Source organism: Entelurus aequoreus, linkage group LG13 (assembly GCF_033978785.1).
Source record: "Entelurus aequoreus isolate RoL-2023_Sb linkage group LG13, RoL_Eaeq_v1.1, whole genome shotgun sequence".
Lineage (NCBI taxonomy): Eukaryota > Metazoa > Chordata > Actinopteri > Syngnathiformes > Syngnathidae > Entelurus > Entelurus aequoreus.
This window is the reverse complement of record NC_084743.1, coordinates 35,790,572-35,805,715: the sequence shown is the minus strand read 5'-3', so window position 1 is coordinate 35,805,715 and position 15,144 is coordinate 35,790,572. Positions and strand designations below refer to the sequence as shown.

The 15,144-nt window shown below is 37.3% G+C and overlaps 1 protein-coding gene across 1 annotated transcript in view; it reads right to left on the bottom strand.

Moving 5' to 3' along the window:
- The window catches only part of LOC133663356 (zinc finger protein GLI2-like), a 54,645-nt gene that overhangs the window by 17,742 nt on the left and 21,759 nt on the right, over positions 1-15,144 (bottom strand). Inside the window, exons 4-6 of the mRNA XM_062067767.1 lie at positions 6,728-6,929; positions 2,243-2,441; positions 34-144 (exon numbers count right to left, since the gene is read on the bottom strand). Of these exons, the coding sequence (XP_061923751.1) occupies positions 34-144; positions 2,243-2,441; positions 6,728-6,929 (512 nt within the window). The remainder of the gene's footprint in view (positions 1-33; positions 145-2,242; positions 2,442-6,727; positions 6,930-15,144) is intronic.

The following is a 15,144-nucleotide window of genomic DNA, read 5'->3' as shown; positions in this document are numbered from 1 at the left end:
CATTTATTTTCATTGCGTAATCAGTTCCCTTACCTGGGAGGTTGGTGAGATAGGCAGTGGGCCTTCTACTTCCAGCTTGACCTTTGTCCTCTTGGAGTTGAGTTGGTTGACTGTGCTGCTCACTGCCGGGTCGCCGTTGGCGTTCTGACCGACAGACATGACAGATCATGACGAGTCAGTAACTCTTATCAAACTGTCAATCGTAAAGTTATTCCAACCCTCGCACCACTTGATTAACTTCTGTTTCAAAAACTTTCGACCGCATGTGATTCTGTACGAGGTTTAGTCCTGATAGTCCTACAAGGCACCGGATACTTAAGTGAGACCAGGTCTGCTGCTGAGACTAAACAATTTAGACTGCTTGATGATCACAAAGCCACAAAAATATGAGTGTGGAGGAGTTATTACCCTTGTTAGAGAGCGAGGCTGGTGTATTGTTGAAAATTAAGAAACAGGGAGCGGGCTTTGAACTGCGGACAGACTGAACTGACAGTAAGAAGAAGAAACACATTCTTAAAAGTGATGGAGATGAAAAAGGAAATAAATAAATTACTTTCCCATGCACTTATTTATTTGCGGCGATCCACCACATATACAAACATTTGGACTGCCACCAATATGTTTGGTGCTACCTCTTAAGAATCCTCCATACATTTTTAAATGTTTTATATTACGTCGCATCGTGCATCTGTTTATGAGTCCAACATACACAGGTATCGATATACCATTACATTTTCTACCTTAAAGGTAAAAAACCTAAAAAATGTACGATATCAAAATACTGTCTGAATGAAAGAAATTAAAAGTATATTCAATGAGAAAAGCACCGTAACTTTTTTATTTATCTATACCAGAAAAAAAAGCGCACACACACATGCAAGCACGCAAGCAAACACACAGAAACGTAAACGTAAGGAAACTTAGTAGAAATGATCCGAATCAGGCCCAAATTCTAATCACTTCTTCCTTATTCAAATTTTTTTACATTTCCTAAAATTTAGATGAAAACCCGCCCATAACTTTTTGAGCTATTTAAAACAGAATGAAAGAGAGAGTGCATCATCTTGTCAGTCATCCGCTCTCTTTGTCCCCGTAGTTGAAGCCTGTAATTTAAAAATTAGGTAACATAGCAGAAAAGTTTGAGATCAGCCCCAAAATGTAATCATTTGTTCCGTATCCCATTTTAAAGATTAAAGATTAAAGTACCAATGATTGTCACACACACACTAGATGTGGTGAAATTTGTCCTCTGCATTTGTCCCATCCCCTTGGGGAGCAGTGGGCAGCAGCGGCGCCGCGCCCGGGAATCATTTTGGTGATTTAACCCCCAACTCCAACCCTTTGTTGCTGAGTGCCAAGCAGGGAGGTTATGGGTCCCATTTTTATAGTCTTTGGTATGACTCGGCTGGGATTTGAACTCCAACCTACCGATCTCAGGGCGGACACTTTAACCACTAGGCGGACACCTTTTGCAATTTCATGAAAATGTGCCTTTTACTTTTTTTGCGAACTAACACACTGACTAACTAAAACTGACCGATAAACCAATGGTAATAACGGTGCAAACACAAACAATGACAGCACAACACACACACACACACATGTTGGGCGACACAAAGAGCAACTTCCTTTAAGCAAGCGGAAGTGTCTACTGGAGAACTCAACAGTCTCAAAATATACAATTTAACATTTATAATGACTTATGGCCTACTGTAACTGTACCATAGCTCAGGGTCACTATAGCTGCTGATACAAGTAGGTGACACATTTAGTCATGTGATTAAAACGTGATTCTTAAGTGAATACTTTACCCAGACTCTACCTCCAGTGGCCCCCAGGTAAATTGGCTTTGAGACCCCCTGCAGTAACCTGCTTTGAAATGGTTTTATTATAATTTATATGCCAAATAATATATCTTGATTTATATCCTTATCACAAAAGGCTGCAATATTTATTTTAGACTGTATCAGAATCAGAATACCTTTATTGTCATTGTATGGAAACAACGAAATTGGACAGCAATCCAGCTCAGTGCTTTTAAAACAACCTACATAAAATAGTCTTAAGACAACAAACAATAAAACAATTTAAAATTTAAAAACATAATCAAATGTTAAAAACATATTGCACAGTAGATCTCTATCAGAGGTAAGCACCCATCCTCAGCAGCATGTCAATATTCTTGCTCAGACATTCAGGTTTATCATCATCATCATCATCATCATTCCATTGTCATTCCCACCTGGTTAGCTTCTGTGTTGGTGCTGTTGTGGGCATTGGGCATAGGGGGCGTGGCTAGGGGATGTTGGCGGGCAGAGAAAGAGGAAGGTGGCGGCTGAATGAGAGGAGGAGTGTGGCCAAAGGTGTTGAGACTCCTCTGCTGGGACAACAACTGCTGATACGCCATCGGGTTGATGGGATGAGGGAAGCTAAATGAGGGGCTGGGATGAAAGGAGAAGGAAAGGCACACATTTTTTAGTTTGAAAAAAAGCTTTTGTAACAATAAGAAGCAAGAGCCATTTGATTTAATGTTAGAATGTCTTCTTGTGGTTAAGGCTTATGAAACTGCTAAACCAAGGGTGTCAAACTCATTTTCATTGACGGCCACATCGCACGAATGGCTGCTTTCAGAGGGCCGCTTTTTTAAATTAATTTACATTAATCATGCAGTTAATAACCTGTGATTAATCATGATTAATCAAAATGCATATGCATTTGATTATTAGATTGTTTTTAATGTATAACTTGCTTTAAAATCATGAACAGAGGTGACAAGCAGATATTTAACTATTTGTTTTTATCTCACAAAATACAGTATATAATAATATAATTGGCATGATCAGATGATATTAAAGTTTATTAAAGTTTTAAATATATATTTTTTTTCTGTCAAAATTGAAAGAACGAATGCATTTAATAAAAAAAAAAAAGGATTTTGTTGAAACCTATTTTTTCCAGGCTTTCGCGGGCCACATAGAATGATGTGGCGGGGCCAGAAATGGCCCCCGGGCCTCGAGTTTCCCACCTGTGTGCTAAACAGTACAGTAGTTTCTTCGTTCTCATTAGTTATTTGTTCCAAAAAAACCCAAATCTTATGAAAAACGTAAGCAATTTTTTCCTTAAGAAATCATTTACAGTGTTCCTTCACCACTTTGCGATTTGCTTACTAAAGTCTTATGAATTTAGTAAGTCTTGTGGAATTTAAAATAAAAAATTGCTATTTTCATTAACATACAGTATTTTATAATATCTTTTTAAAACTGTATTACGAGAGGTGTTCAATATGATGCCTAAAAATGGGAATCTTTTGGGCACCTCACGATTCGATTACAATTACGATTCAGGAGCTACGATTTGATTCAAAATTGATAACTGATGCATCTTTAATTTATGTACATTGATGAAGTTTTAAATTTATTTTTATTTCACTAAATAATCATTCATCACTTGCAACTTAAATAAAGGAGCTGGTTGGAGCTCTCGGTGAGGTTGCTCGCTGCGGTCAGCCAAATTTGTCTGCATTACTTTATTTACAATAAATAAATATTCGCTTATTGAGGTTTACTAATCGGTTTTACAATCGCCCATATCTGAATTGCGATGCATCTCAAAATCGATTATTTCCCCATACCTCTAGAAGCCATCATATAATTTGCATAATTGTCAATGACGCATATATTTTCTTTAAAAAAGACCAAAAAAATATCGTACATACATTTAAAAACAAGTCTGTTTTATTAGTAATTAGTATCAACAAATAATTTTCTTATGTTGTATCATTTTGTTCTATTTTTCAACGGTTATTACTGTACAATGTAACACAGGCCGTATACCAGTGGCAACCGCTCGTCATTCAAGTAGGATAATCTCATTTTCAGTTACTCTCTAAACACAAGTAACATCTCCAATAACAGATAAAATATATGAAGATGCTAGATTTTTACAAAGAAAACACCATTTACAGGATTGCAAAGTTTTTCATATCAACATGGAACAACGGAATGAAAGTTGAAAAATGCTCTGGCATTGGTTTATATTTAGGGAAAGCTGAACTTCGCCTGCAGTCTTAGAGAAATCACCACTACGTATACTCGTATCTCCAGCAGGTTTCCAAGGCATGTTAGAACAAGGCGGGCAAGGGAAGTGGGCAAGTCAGATCTGTAACTTTGAGACAAGGATTAGCTCTAAGGGCTAGGTCGGTCGATCAGGAGTGCAAAGCGTGGCTGTGCGCGTGCAGCTGCAGGAGAAACCGCCTAAGACATTTCCCAAGACGCCAGGAGCCGGTCTTACTGCTGAAATCGGCCCCTCGCGCAATTTTTATCCTTGAACGAGCGCCACCGTCTTCTTATTATTTGCACAATGCACATTTTGGAGATAGCCGTCCGCCGGTAAATCTCGGAAATATTATTATACGTCTACATTGCAGACATGCTGCCACGGCTCCAGACATTTGAGAAGAACTGCCTTAATTTAACAATAATGCTATCTAAAACCACACATTTGTCAATATAAACAAGTATTAAATAATTATAGTTGCATGCAGTATTAATTACACATACAAAGTCTCCAAGGCCGAAGCGTATTAGAAAGTATCCAGTAACAAGCAAGTCATCAACTTAACTTTATAAATTATTGTGACCTGTGGGTGTCACTAAAACAATTTAAAGCTTCCTTCAAAAGCATAATTCTGTTACATGGTTATTGATACCTACCATTGCGCTCTGACGAACCTCACTTAATCCTAATTTTTTATTACATTCCACTTTAGAAAACCATGAAATATGCAGGATTCGTGTTGATATGCGTTGTTTATTATCATATTCAAGGGTCCAATATCGGTATTGTATCGGAAATGAAAAAGTCGTATCAGGACACCCCTATTATTGGCTAAAGGCGAACCAATCCCAAAACACTGTGTTCTCAGGCACATAGATCCCTCCAGTTTGCTTCACTTATTGTTGGCTCTGACTGCATATTTTCTCTGAATGTTTTTGGAAACATTTGAGTTTATTTAAAAGTCTTACGATGTAGTCCTAACTTTATGCGCATTCTAAGGCTTCTGGCACAGAATTTAAGCACCGGAGGAAATTGCTTACGATTAGAGAAAATGTGGACCTCCTCAATGCTATGCTAAAGGAAGGTAGCTAAGCTACGAGCTACTATCTACTAGATGCCAATACAAAAATCACATGAATTTATTCGCTGCAAAAAGAATGAAAAAAATATATAAGGACGACGACAATGGTGTCTTTTAAAAAGACTGCGGCAATAACGGTGATTGACGAGCCACGCCATCGCCATTATTTGTGAGTACTTATCAAATTCAAGAATTAAAAAAATCTTTATTGTCATACCTACACTCGTGAGACACATGAGATGGCACAAAATAAAATGTTTAATGTAAATGTTAAGTACGTTTTTATGAGTGTGTGAGCGGTTAATATACCTAAAAAGTCCAAACACCTAAAATACATTAAATATATATATACAAAAAAATCATAAGATAAATAATGTCCCTACTTTGCACAAATTTACGAGCGGTCTGGAACATAACTCTCACGATAATCAATCAATACTAAAAACTATGAAGAAGAAGACTTATATTGTAATATTTGCTGTAGGAATGTTCACATTTCGAGGATTCCACTTCCAACTCGAGAAAACATGTTGCTGTAAGTTGGAGATGTGGCAATGTTTTCATGGCATTAGCCCTGTTGTAACGTCATAAGTGACTATAAAGTGTGCATATTTTGTATTGTAGTACATACTAACTTTTACTCAAGTTAGTTAGTTAGCGAGATGAAATACGTCTGAGTGCAACTGGGATAGGCTCTCTCACCCCCCTGCGACCCAGAGAGGGACACACGTTAGAAAATGAATGGCGTTGTAAAAGAATTAGTGGATGGCGTTGTAAAATAATTAATCTCAAAAAGTACATTATCCGTTCTTTGCAAAGTTATATTTAGCATGAGCTATTGAGTGAGTATACATTGGAGTTCCCCAGGACTTTTTTGTCCCCCATTGACTCCCTTTTTAATGGCCATATGTCCATATACTGTAAACCTGTTATTTCATAATGCTTTTTCCATGAAAACCAAATTAATCCAAACATTTTCCTTTGAAATCCATGCAATTGCTATTAGAGGAGTAATTTTACCCCTCAACCACAAGATAACGCCATATGTTACCATAGAGTACCATATATTCATACTAAACGCATACTTGCTTTGAACCTGCCAGCAACTTATATGTAATAAAAACAAAGTTGGTGAGTTGGTAATGACATAAGAGTTGTGTGGATGTGGTTAGAAAAATATTGTGTGTACGTGCACGAATAATGAATTGTTTGTGTTTTTGTTAATTAAACACTTTTTATCGACTGATAGCTCTAAAGTTGATCTAGAGATTTAGCTTTAAAAGTAAAAAAAGGGATAAGCGGTAGAAAATGGATGGATGGATGATTTACTTTCAAGATTTATGACATTCACCACATTTGGGGTATCCCCAAGGGTTAAGTACAATTTTGGCTACACTACCCACCTCTTTTTGCTACATACAATGTTTGCCACTCCTATAAACAAACAAAAACCGGAGCAAAATTACAAAAATGGGGGGAATGAAAACTGAAATATCGCTGTACAGTACCTAAAAATATTTCACAAACGAAATTAAAACACACATTTCCACTGCCTGTCAGAGGGTATGTGAGTTTTGTGCATCGTCATACCTGATCCCTCCAACAGACAAATGGCCATAGGAACTGCTGGCGGCCGAGCTGGAGCGGGAGTTGTTGATGTAAGCGACCAGGGAGTTGGGCGAGGTGCGGATCATGGTCTGCAGGTCAATGCTGGCGTCTGACAGAGGGGAAATGGACAGTGCCCTCTTTCTGCTCAGTCGGGGTGTCAGCCTTGGGCTGGAGAAACGTGAAACTGGACACGAAGACAAACAATATTGTAGTATTACGAACTAATCCAAATATAATGTTCATAATACACTGCATTTGCATACCCATTACAACATTCCTATCTTGGTCTAGCAGATGCTAACGTTTACCTTCACCAAACACACGTCCATGCTATCTTCTTGCATCTGTGCTTGCACAAACAGCTCTCCTGTTTAACATTTGCATCCTCTTATGCATAAAGAAACCTCACCAATCATTGTCAGTAATCACCATGATACCAATCTCTACACAGCCAAGTTAAATGGAGGCAATTTAAACAAATTGATCTCAGAATACTATTACAAAAAAATGTCTGACTCTCAAAGGACAGAGGCAACTGGGTGTCTTTGTTGTTGGTATTGTTGAATACTACTTTCCCACTAACTTAACTTAGAAGAAGCCATGACACTTGTGCCCTTGATACTGTGAATTTCTATGTAACTCTGGCATGTACTACATACCATAGAGTAAAGATACACCAGAATTCAGTGGTACCTCGGTATACGAGTGTCCCAACTTACACATTTTTTGGGACACGAGCTGTCTCTCGGCTAATTGTTATGTTTTTAGCTCAGGGGTCGCATGGAGGAAAATCTATTCCTACGTGAGTTTGACTTTTAAAATCATTAAAGATTAAAGTACCAATGATTGTCACACACACACTAGATGTGGTGAAATTTGTCCTCTGCATTTGTCCCATCCCCTTGGGGAGCAGTGGGCAGCAGCGGCGCCGCGCCCGGGAATCATTTTGGTGATTTGACCCCCAACTCCAACCCTTTGTTGCTGAGTGCCAAGCAGGGAGGTTATGGGTCCCATTTTTATAGTCTTTGGTATGACTCGGCTGTGGCATAATAATTTAAAAATAAAGACAATTTCAGATTGTTTTCTTTGTTTTACTCTGGCCAATAATAGAACAAGCATATTCTGAAAATGTACACACTACAAATACAGCTCTTGGCAAAACAATTGAAGTTACACTGCAAAAAATGAAATCTAAGTAAGATTAAATATCTCAAATAAGGGTGATATTTGCTTATTTTCTGTCTGATAAGATAATTCTTCTCACTAAGCAGATTATATGTTAGAGTCTTTTACTTGTTTTAAGGGTTTGGGTCCTAAATTATCTCAGTAAGATATTACAGCTTGTTGCTGAGATTTTATGACCTAAATTGAGTAAAACATGCTTAAAACTAGAATATCAACTTTTGCAAAGCTGTGTCATCAACACTCACAAGTATAAAACTGCTTTTTCAAAGTAATAATTTCTTATTTCAAGCATGAACAAAAAAATCATGATTATAACACAATTGTATCTCATAATTAAAATAGATGACGTTTTATTTTCAATGAAACAAGAGAAAATGCGTACTCATATAGTAGTACAGTTGGCACAGTACAGTAAACTGACAGTTAATATTTAAACATTTAACATGTGACATTTCAAACTATTTTGAACAGAAATAATTCATGCACATTCAGGTAAATTCTTCAAAATTACAATAAAAACAAATTTGGCTGGGGGCTGGGCTGTATATATATATATATATATATATATATATATATATATATATATATATATATATATATATATATAAATAAATAAATAAATATATATATATATATATATATATATATATATATATATATATATATATTATATATATATATATATTATATATATATATATATATATATATATATATATATATATATATATATATATTCCTCGCGCACTAATTGACTGAAAGAGCACGCATTTGGCGCGATGATGTCATGTTATCGATGGGAAAATGCATTTTTAGACCATATGATTTGCCTGAGCGGCTAGAAACCCCGAGAGTAACAAGCGGTTGCCTTGTTGCCTTCCATTAAGAACAATAAACAAGTTTTTAGTGTAAGTTTGCTGCTTTCAAGAAATGTAATGCCGAGTGCCATTATCATTATGTCAAGATAATGGCACTAGCATTTACTTAATTTAAGAGTATTTTTTAACATATTGAGAAAAAAGGTCTCTCTATTTTTTTTTTCTATCAAGAAAAGTGCACTTGTTATTAGTGAGAATATACTTGTTTTAAGGTATTTTTGGGTTCATTGAGGTTAGCTAATTTTACTTGTTTTGGAAAGTCTTGACAAGCTACATTTTCTTGTTCTATTGGCAGATAATTTTGCTTAGTTCAAGTAAAATACCCCTAATTTTTTGTTCTTGTTTTTGAACACTGACTTTTTGCAGTGTAGTTGAAAATTCTGAGGAAAAAATTGGCGCAGTTTCAAAAACACAATGAAGAAAACAATAAACTTAGGCTTTGTCTCAGTGTATTTACAAAGCCATTAAACTTTAAGCACTTTCGTGTTGGCAGTTCCCGATTAAAGACATGAATGGAAAAGCAACCGAGTGTTTCCTCAAACCGCTGCATTGGTGACATCTGTAACTGCACATTCCTTTACCGTCACTCAAATATTACACTTATAATATAAACAAAACAATTATCACAATGACACCATAGCCGAAATAATTGTAACATAACTACAAACGTAATCAATGTGAACATAGGAAAACAAACAACAAATGTAGAAACACACATTTTTACAATGGAGTTCAGGGTGCGCAACGAGATGTCAACGAATTGCAAGCGCTGCACGGAACTCTGACTACAAAGATGATAGTCATGTTGACTTAAGTGTTTGCATGCTACCGATTCGTTATTTAATTCGTAGAGTAGATAATTTACAATTAAATAAATGATCATGCGTCAATACTATATTAGTCTGCCGCCATCTGCTGCTACTCCAATCTGCTGATAGCTTGCACCTGCGTTGATTGGAGTAGGGGCAGCCAATCCAGAATCATCAATCAAAGTTTTTTTGTATAACCCTTAATCACAAATGCCTCAAAGGCCTGCACAAACCACAACAACATCAGATCCCACATCAGGGCTAGAAAAAAATTAAACTCAATGGGACAACAAAAAACCTCGGAAGGGGCCGCAGATGGGTGCAGAGTGGAAATGGTTAATAATGTGAGAAGAGGGTGCTTAAAGTCAGCTGACATGTCATCTTTAAACAGTGTCATGTGTGACCTGGGTTACACTTGAATTGCTATTGCAACATCCAGTGGACACATTTAGAACAGCAGTTTCTTTAATTAAAAAACTGCAGGTCATTTTTTTACCTAGCAAACTCATCTTGCGGGCCGCGGCCCAGATTGAACCTGTACCTGTACCTGGCCGTACGTTTGACACCCCTGCTTTAGATTGAGAGCAAAAATTCAGGTTACAAGCATCTCCACCGCTAGTTGACATAGCAAATGTTACAGTGAACCTTGTGAGTTCAGATCAAAACATTCAGTCTTACTCGCTAGCATTAGCTTAACGCTAGCGATCGACATAACTTTGTTTTTCCAAGCATGGGACGGAAGAAGACTTAATTTGACTCCACAAGAGAAACCTCACCTGGCCTGGACATGGAAAGGATTGGCAGATTGATAGTTTAGGCAGTGCTGAGAAGAAAAAGTGGATAATATTAATTGAATTAAATAAATACATCTTTAAAAACCTGACAGAGCAAGTAGCCAGCTAACTTGGTGAAGCAGTTGGAACGTAGCTCTGCTAGTCTGCACCATACTGAAGCAGAATGAGTTGATAACGCCGCCAAAAATGTTTAAATATCTAATGTATCTATGAAAATAAAGGGAAACTGCTGATGGTGTGTTTGACACAGAAGCAACTTGAGGAGATACCATAGAAGTCCACTCTCTAAGGTAAATACTGTACATTATTATTACATTACTTCATGAAACTACTGTACTTGCTGGTACTTTTGATAGGGCGATATATGGCCCAAAATCTATATTGCAGCCTCCTCCAACGATATATTATTTGGTATATGAATGATAATGGAACCATTTCAAAACAGTATTGTATTATTTTCTCAAAACTATTATTAATCTACTTGTTGATCTAGCTACATTTCTGTTAAAATGTAAGCACTTTTATTTATGTTGTTTGGATACTTTACTTTAGTGTTAGGCGATACTACACATTTGGATATCGATCCAATATCAATTAGTTACAGGGGCAGGATAGGTCATACCAATTTTGATACTGATGTTTAACATTTTCAAGATCATGGAATGATTACATTTTTGATTATCACAATTCCAAAATAGAAACAAAACACAGGATGGTGGTGTAACAATATCAATTCAATATTTTAATGATTTCCTAGTATTGGCCTTGAATTAAATAATTCGTTTTTTTCCCTGTGACTTATTTCCTGAGTTTGTAAACAATAACAAAAAAGACAAAAGATGTTGCGATAGAAAAAAGTATGGATCTTATTACTGTAACATTGACCATATACTGATACTATACTTGGTATCGTTACTGTCGATATTTGTATCGAGCTTAGTGGTTAGCATCGCTTATTTTTAGCATGCAGTGTAGCATGTTTAGCTAGTCCTCGTCCTCCAGTAATAATGGTACTTGTAATGTACTTTATTTGCAGATAGCAAGTACGCTACATTTAGTTGAGGACGCGTGTTTCCGCTTGTTGCTGTCAAATTTGCGGGACACAGCTAGAATGTGTCATGAACATGCATTATCACGATACAACAATAGTATTGAAAACTCTATCTTTAACCAAATGTATGTTATTTATGTTGTATATTGTCTATATAGCTCAACCCTATGCTCAATAGGGGACTGAGTTGCATGTAGAGGGACAGAAAGCAGATGTCATTTGTGAGTTTTAATTATAATTATGTTTTATAACAGACATTATCAGAGGTGCAAGTAGCAGAAAACTCTTAGTGACTCATTTAAGTACAAGCAGCCAGCTGCTGTCGAAAGTGGCCAATCTGCACCTTCCAGCCCAATGAATAAACCAGGCTCTTCTAAAACCGTTTGTCTTAAAGTAGAGACATATGACATATTAAGTAATGGCAATTGTAGCAAAGTTGCTCTTTGTTAAATACTTCAGCTTTTTATGTATTTCATATGGACGTACAGAACGGGACAAGCTGCACGTTATTAAAGATTATGCTAGGAGCTCTTTCTTGCATCAAAAGGCTGAGCTGGTTTGCTGTTCTTGCAAGGAGACGAGCGTGTTGCGACGCCAAGAGTTTTAATAGCAGATGTGTATTAATGATCCCCTTTATAAAGCAGGAAACAGGGCTCACAGTCTGGGAACCTGGCACCTACCTCGCCCCTTTGGGCGCTTTGCCAACACGAAATATTCCAACCACCTCTTCAATTTCTACACACAAGTCAGTGCTTCAAGCTGAAAAACAAGTATTCTACATTGTGAGGGAAATTATTGAATCTTAATATTTTGATTGGGACATGGAATATTCTAAACCGATGGACAAACATCCAAATATGGATTATTGTAGTGTTGAGATACAGACGATATCCAATATAAATGATAAACAGAAAGAAGAGGAATGAAAAAAGAATTGCTGAAAAAAAGAAGAATATAAATAAGATTGCGAAGAAAGCGAAGAAGAAAGCGAAGAACGCCAAAAAGAAAAATTGCAAAGAACGCAAAGAACGTAAAAAAGAAAAATTGCAATGAATGCAAAGAAGAATGTAAAGAGGAACACAAAGAACGCGAACAAATAGAATGCATAGAATAAACATGCAACAAATTTATTTAAAAATGCTAAGAAGAAAGTGAAGATGAAGAACACGAAAAAGAAGAACGCGAAAAAGAAGAATGCAAATAAGAACACAAAGAAAATTGCAAAGACGGAGAATGCAAAGGATGCGAAAAAGAAGAATGCATAGAAGAATATGAAGATAAAGAGCGTGATAAAGAATGCAAAGAAGAAGAAGAAGGCGAAGAAGAAAACAAAGAAGAAAAATGCAAAGCAAAAGAACGTGAAGAAGAACGCAAAGAAAAAGGAAGAACACGAAAAAGAACGTGAAGAAGAACATGAAGAAGAACGCAAAAAAGAAAAAGAAGAACAAGAAGAAAGTGTTATCATCTATCCATCCATTTTCTACCACTTGTCCCTCTTGTGGTTGCAGGGGTGCTGGCGCCTATCCCAGCTACATTTGGACAAGTCGCCACCTCATCACAGGGCCAACACAGATAGACAGACAACATTCACACTCACATTCACACACTAGAGCCAATTTAGTGTTGCCAATCAACTTATCCCCAGGTGCATGTCTTTGGAGGTGGGAGGAAGCCGGAGTACCCGGAGGGAACCCACGCAGTAACGGGGAGAACATGCAAACTCCACACAGAAAGACCCCAGAGGACCGAACCCAGTTATCAATCCACTATAAATATTTGCAAATTTTTTGCATCTACAGTACCCATCAAAGTATTTACTGTCATAGCAACCTCATCCATGTACACATTGTACATGCACACTAAATATGATTTTTTTCATGAATATTTCAACCTAATGGCCCAGCATAGAAGAGTTTAAGAAAGGGTTTATTTCACTGGATTTATTGGGAGTCAGAAAACAGATGTGCATGCCTAGAAGCGTGCACTAATATTAGATGATGTTGTGTGCGTGTGTCTGTAAGTGAGTGTGTGTGTGTGCGTGTGTGTGTGTGTGTGTGTGTGTGTGTGTGTGTGTGTGTGTGTGTGTGTGTGTGTGTGTGTGTGTGTGTGTAAGCGAGTGATTATGACTTACATTGTGGGACCACTTTTTTATAAAGTCATAATAATATGTCAGCGCACACAAAAACATATTAAAAGGCATATGGTATGAAGGAGTGTACATGAGCGTGTTTATTTTAAAAGAGCAGATATAGTTTTGGGGAAAATAAGTTTAAATTGGCGGGTTGAGCAAATCCTGACTACTACTGTACTTGACGTCCTGGTTCTACTGACACTTGGAGTGTACGATTAGTCAGTCCCTCCATAATCGTTGCCTAAATTTGCGGAAGCTATTTTTGAATGTTGCAATGTTTTCAGGCTTTTTTTTCAAGAACATTGAATCAACTTTGAATCAACTCAATTTGATATTGATGTTTTAAATGTTTCCTGAAACCTTAACCTGAAAAAAGCACAGGATTTCAACAAAAATTTGAAAACTTACTGAATTGATGTTTTACTCGTTTTATACCACATAGATTTAAAAGTAGACATTAGATGGCAGTAAAAGCACATATTCAGAGCCCATTGTCAAATTATTGTACTGTTTTTATTCATTATAACTAATAATGGTACTAGTAAATTGATCATAATTACTGAATGAAGCCCCACCAAAGGCTTTCTTATTGTCCGCTGTCTGCTCTGTTATCCACAAGTTGTAGCCACAGCGGACTTTTATTATATAGAGAAGGAGAAAGCACTACCGGGACACAAGCCGATAAAGGATCGCCTCACCCTGCTAACTTGTGCTAATGCTATCAGCTGACAAAATAAAGCCACTACTTGTTTATCACTCCGCACCTCCCAGAGTGTCCAACAATGCCACTAATATTCACAGAAACAAGGTAAAATAATGTAACTTTTTTGCAGGCAAACAAGGGATGAGAGAGAAAAGATCCAGCCCGGTACGAATGGTCTGGTGTGAGTCGGTCCACACTTTCCTTTAAGTAAACCAGCGGTAGAAATTAAGGCTGTCTGATGAGCCGCACTCAGGGCTCCTATTTCTTGCAGTGGGTCTGTTGACTAAGACTTCGCACACAGACCTCTGCTATGGTTTGATCTGCTCTGCCATCCAAAGCAAACACCAAGACATGAAACACATGTTTACCACCTCGGTCACTACGCATCTTCTCTTACCCCGACATTAATGAGGTGGTTGATTGGCTGCCTGGGTCAATGTGGTCTATGTCACCTCAAGGTTGCAATGCAATGCAGGCAGCGTGCCAAACCAAGATAGTGATGGAACACCAAAAAAGTCAGTGGGATGGTGGCAGTCAGTGTGGTATGAGGCTGCATAACAAGCATGGTTTGGTGTCTCTGGGGTTGTTGGAGGAGGATATTTGGTTGTGTAATGATAGCATAGCAACACATTGGCATAAATCCCGCAGTGACTTCAGATTCGAATCACTGCAGAGTTGTTTCGTCTTGGTGGTTGGACAAGAAGGATAGAGTAAAGCTGCACTTATGGCCAAGCAGGGTATTTGAATACTCAGCATTGAAAAGTGCTGGATTCCACAATGTGTGCTTTCTATTTCACATTCATGAGGGGGGAAGATTTCTTGGATGCTTTGCTGAAGTCAGCAAAAAAA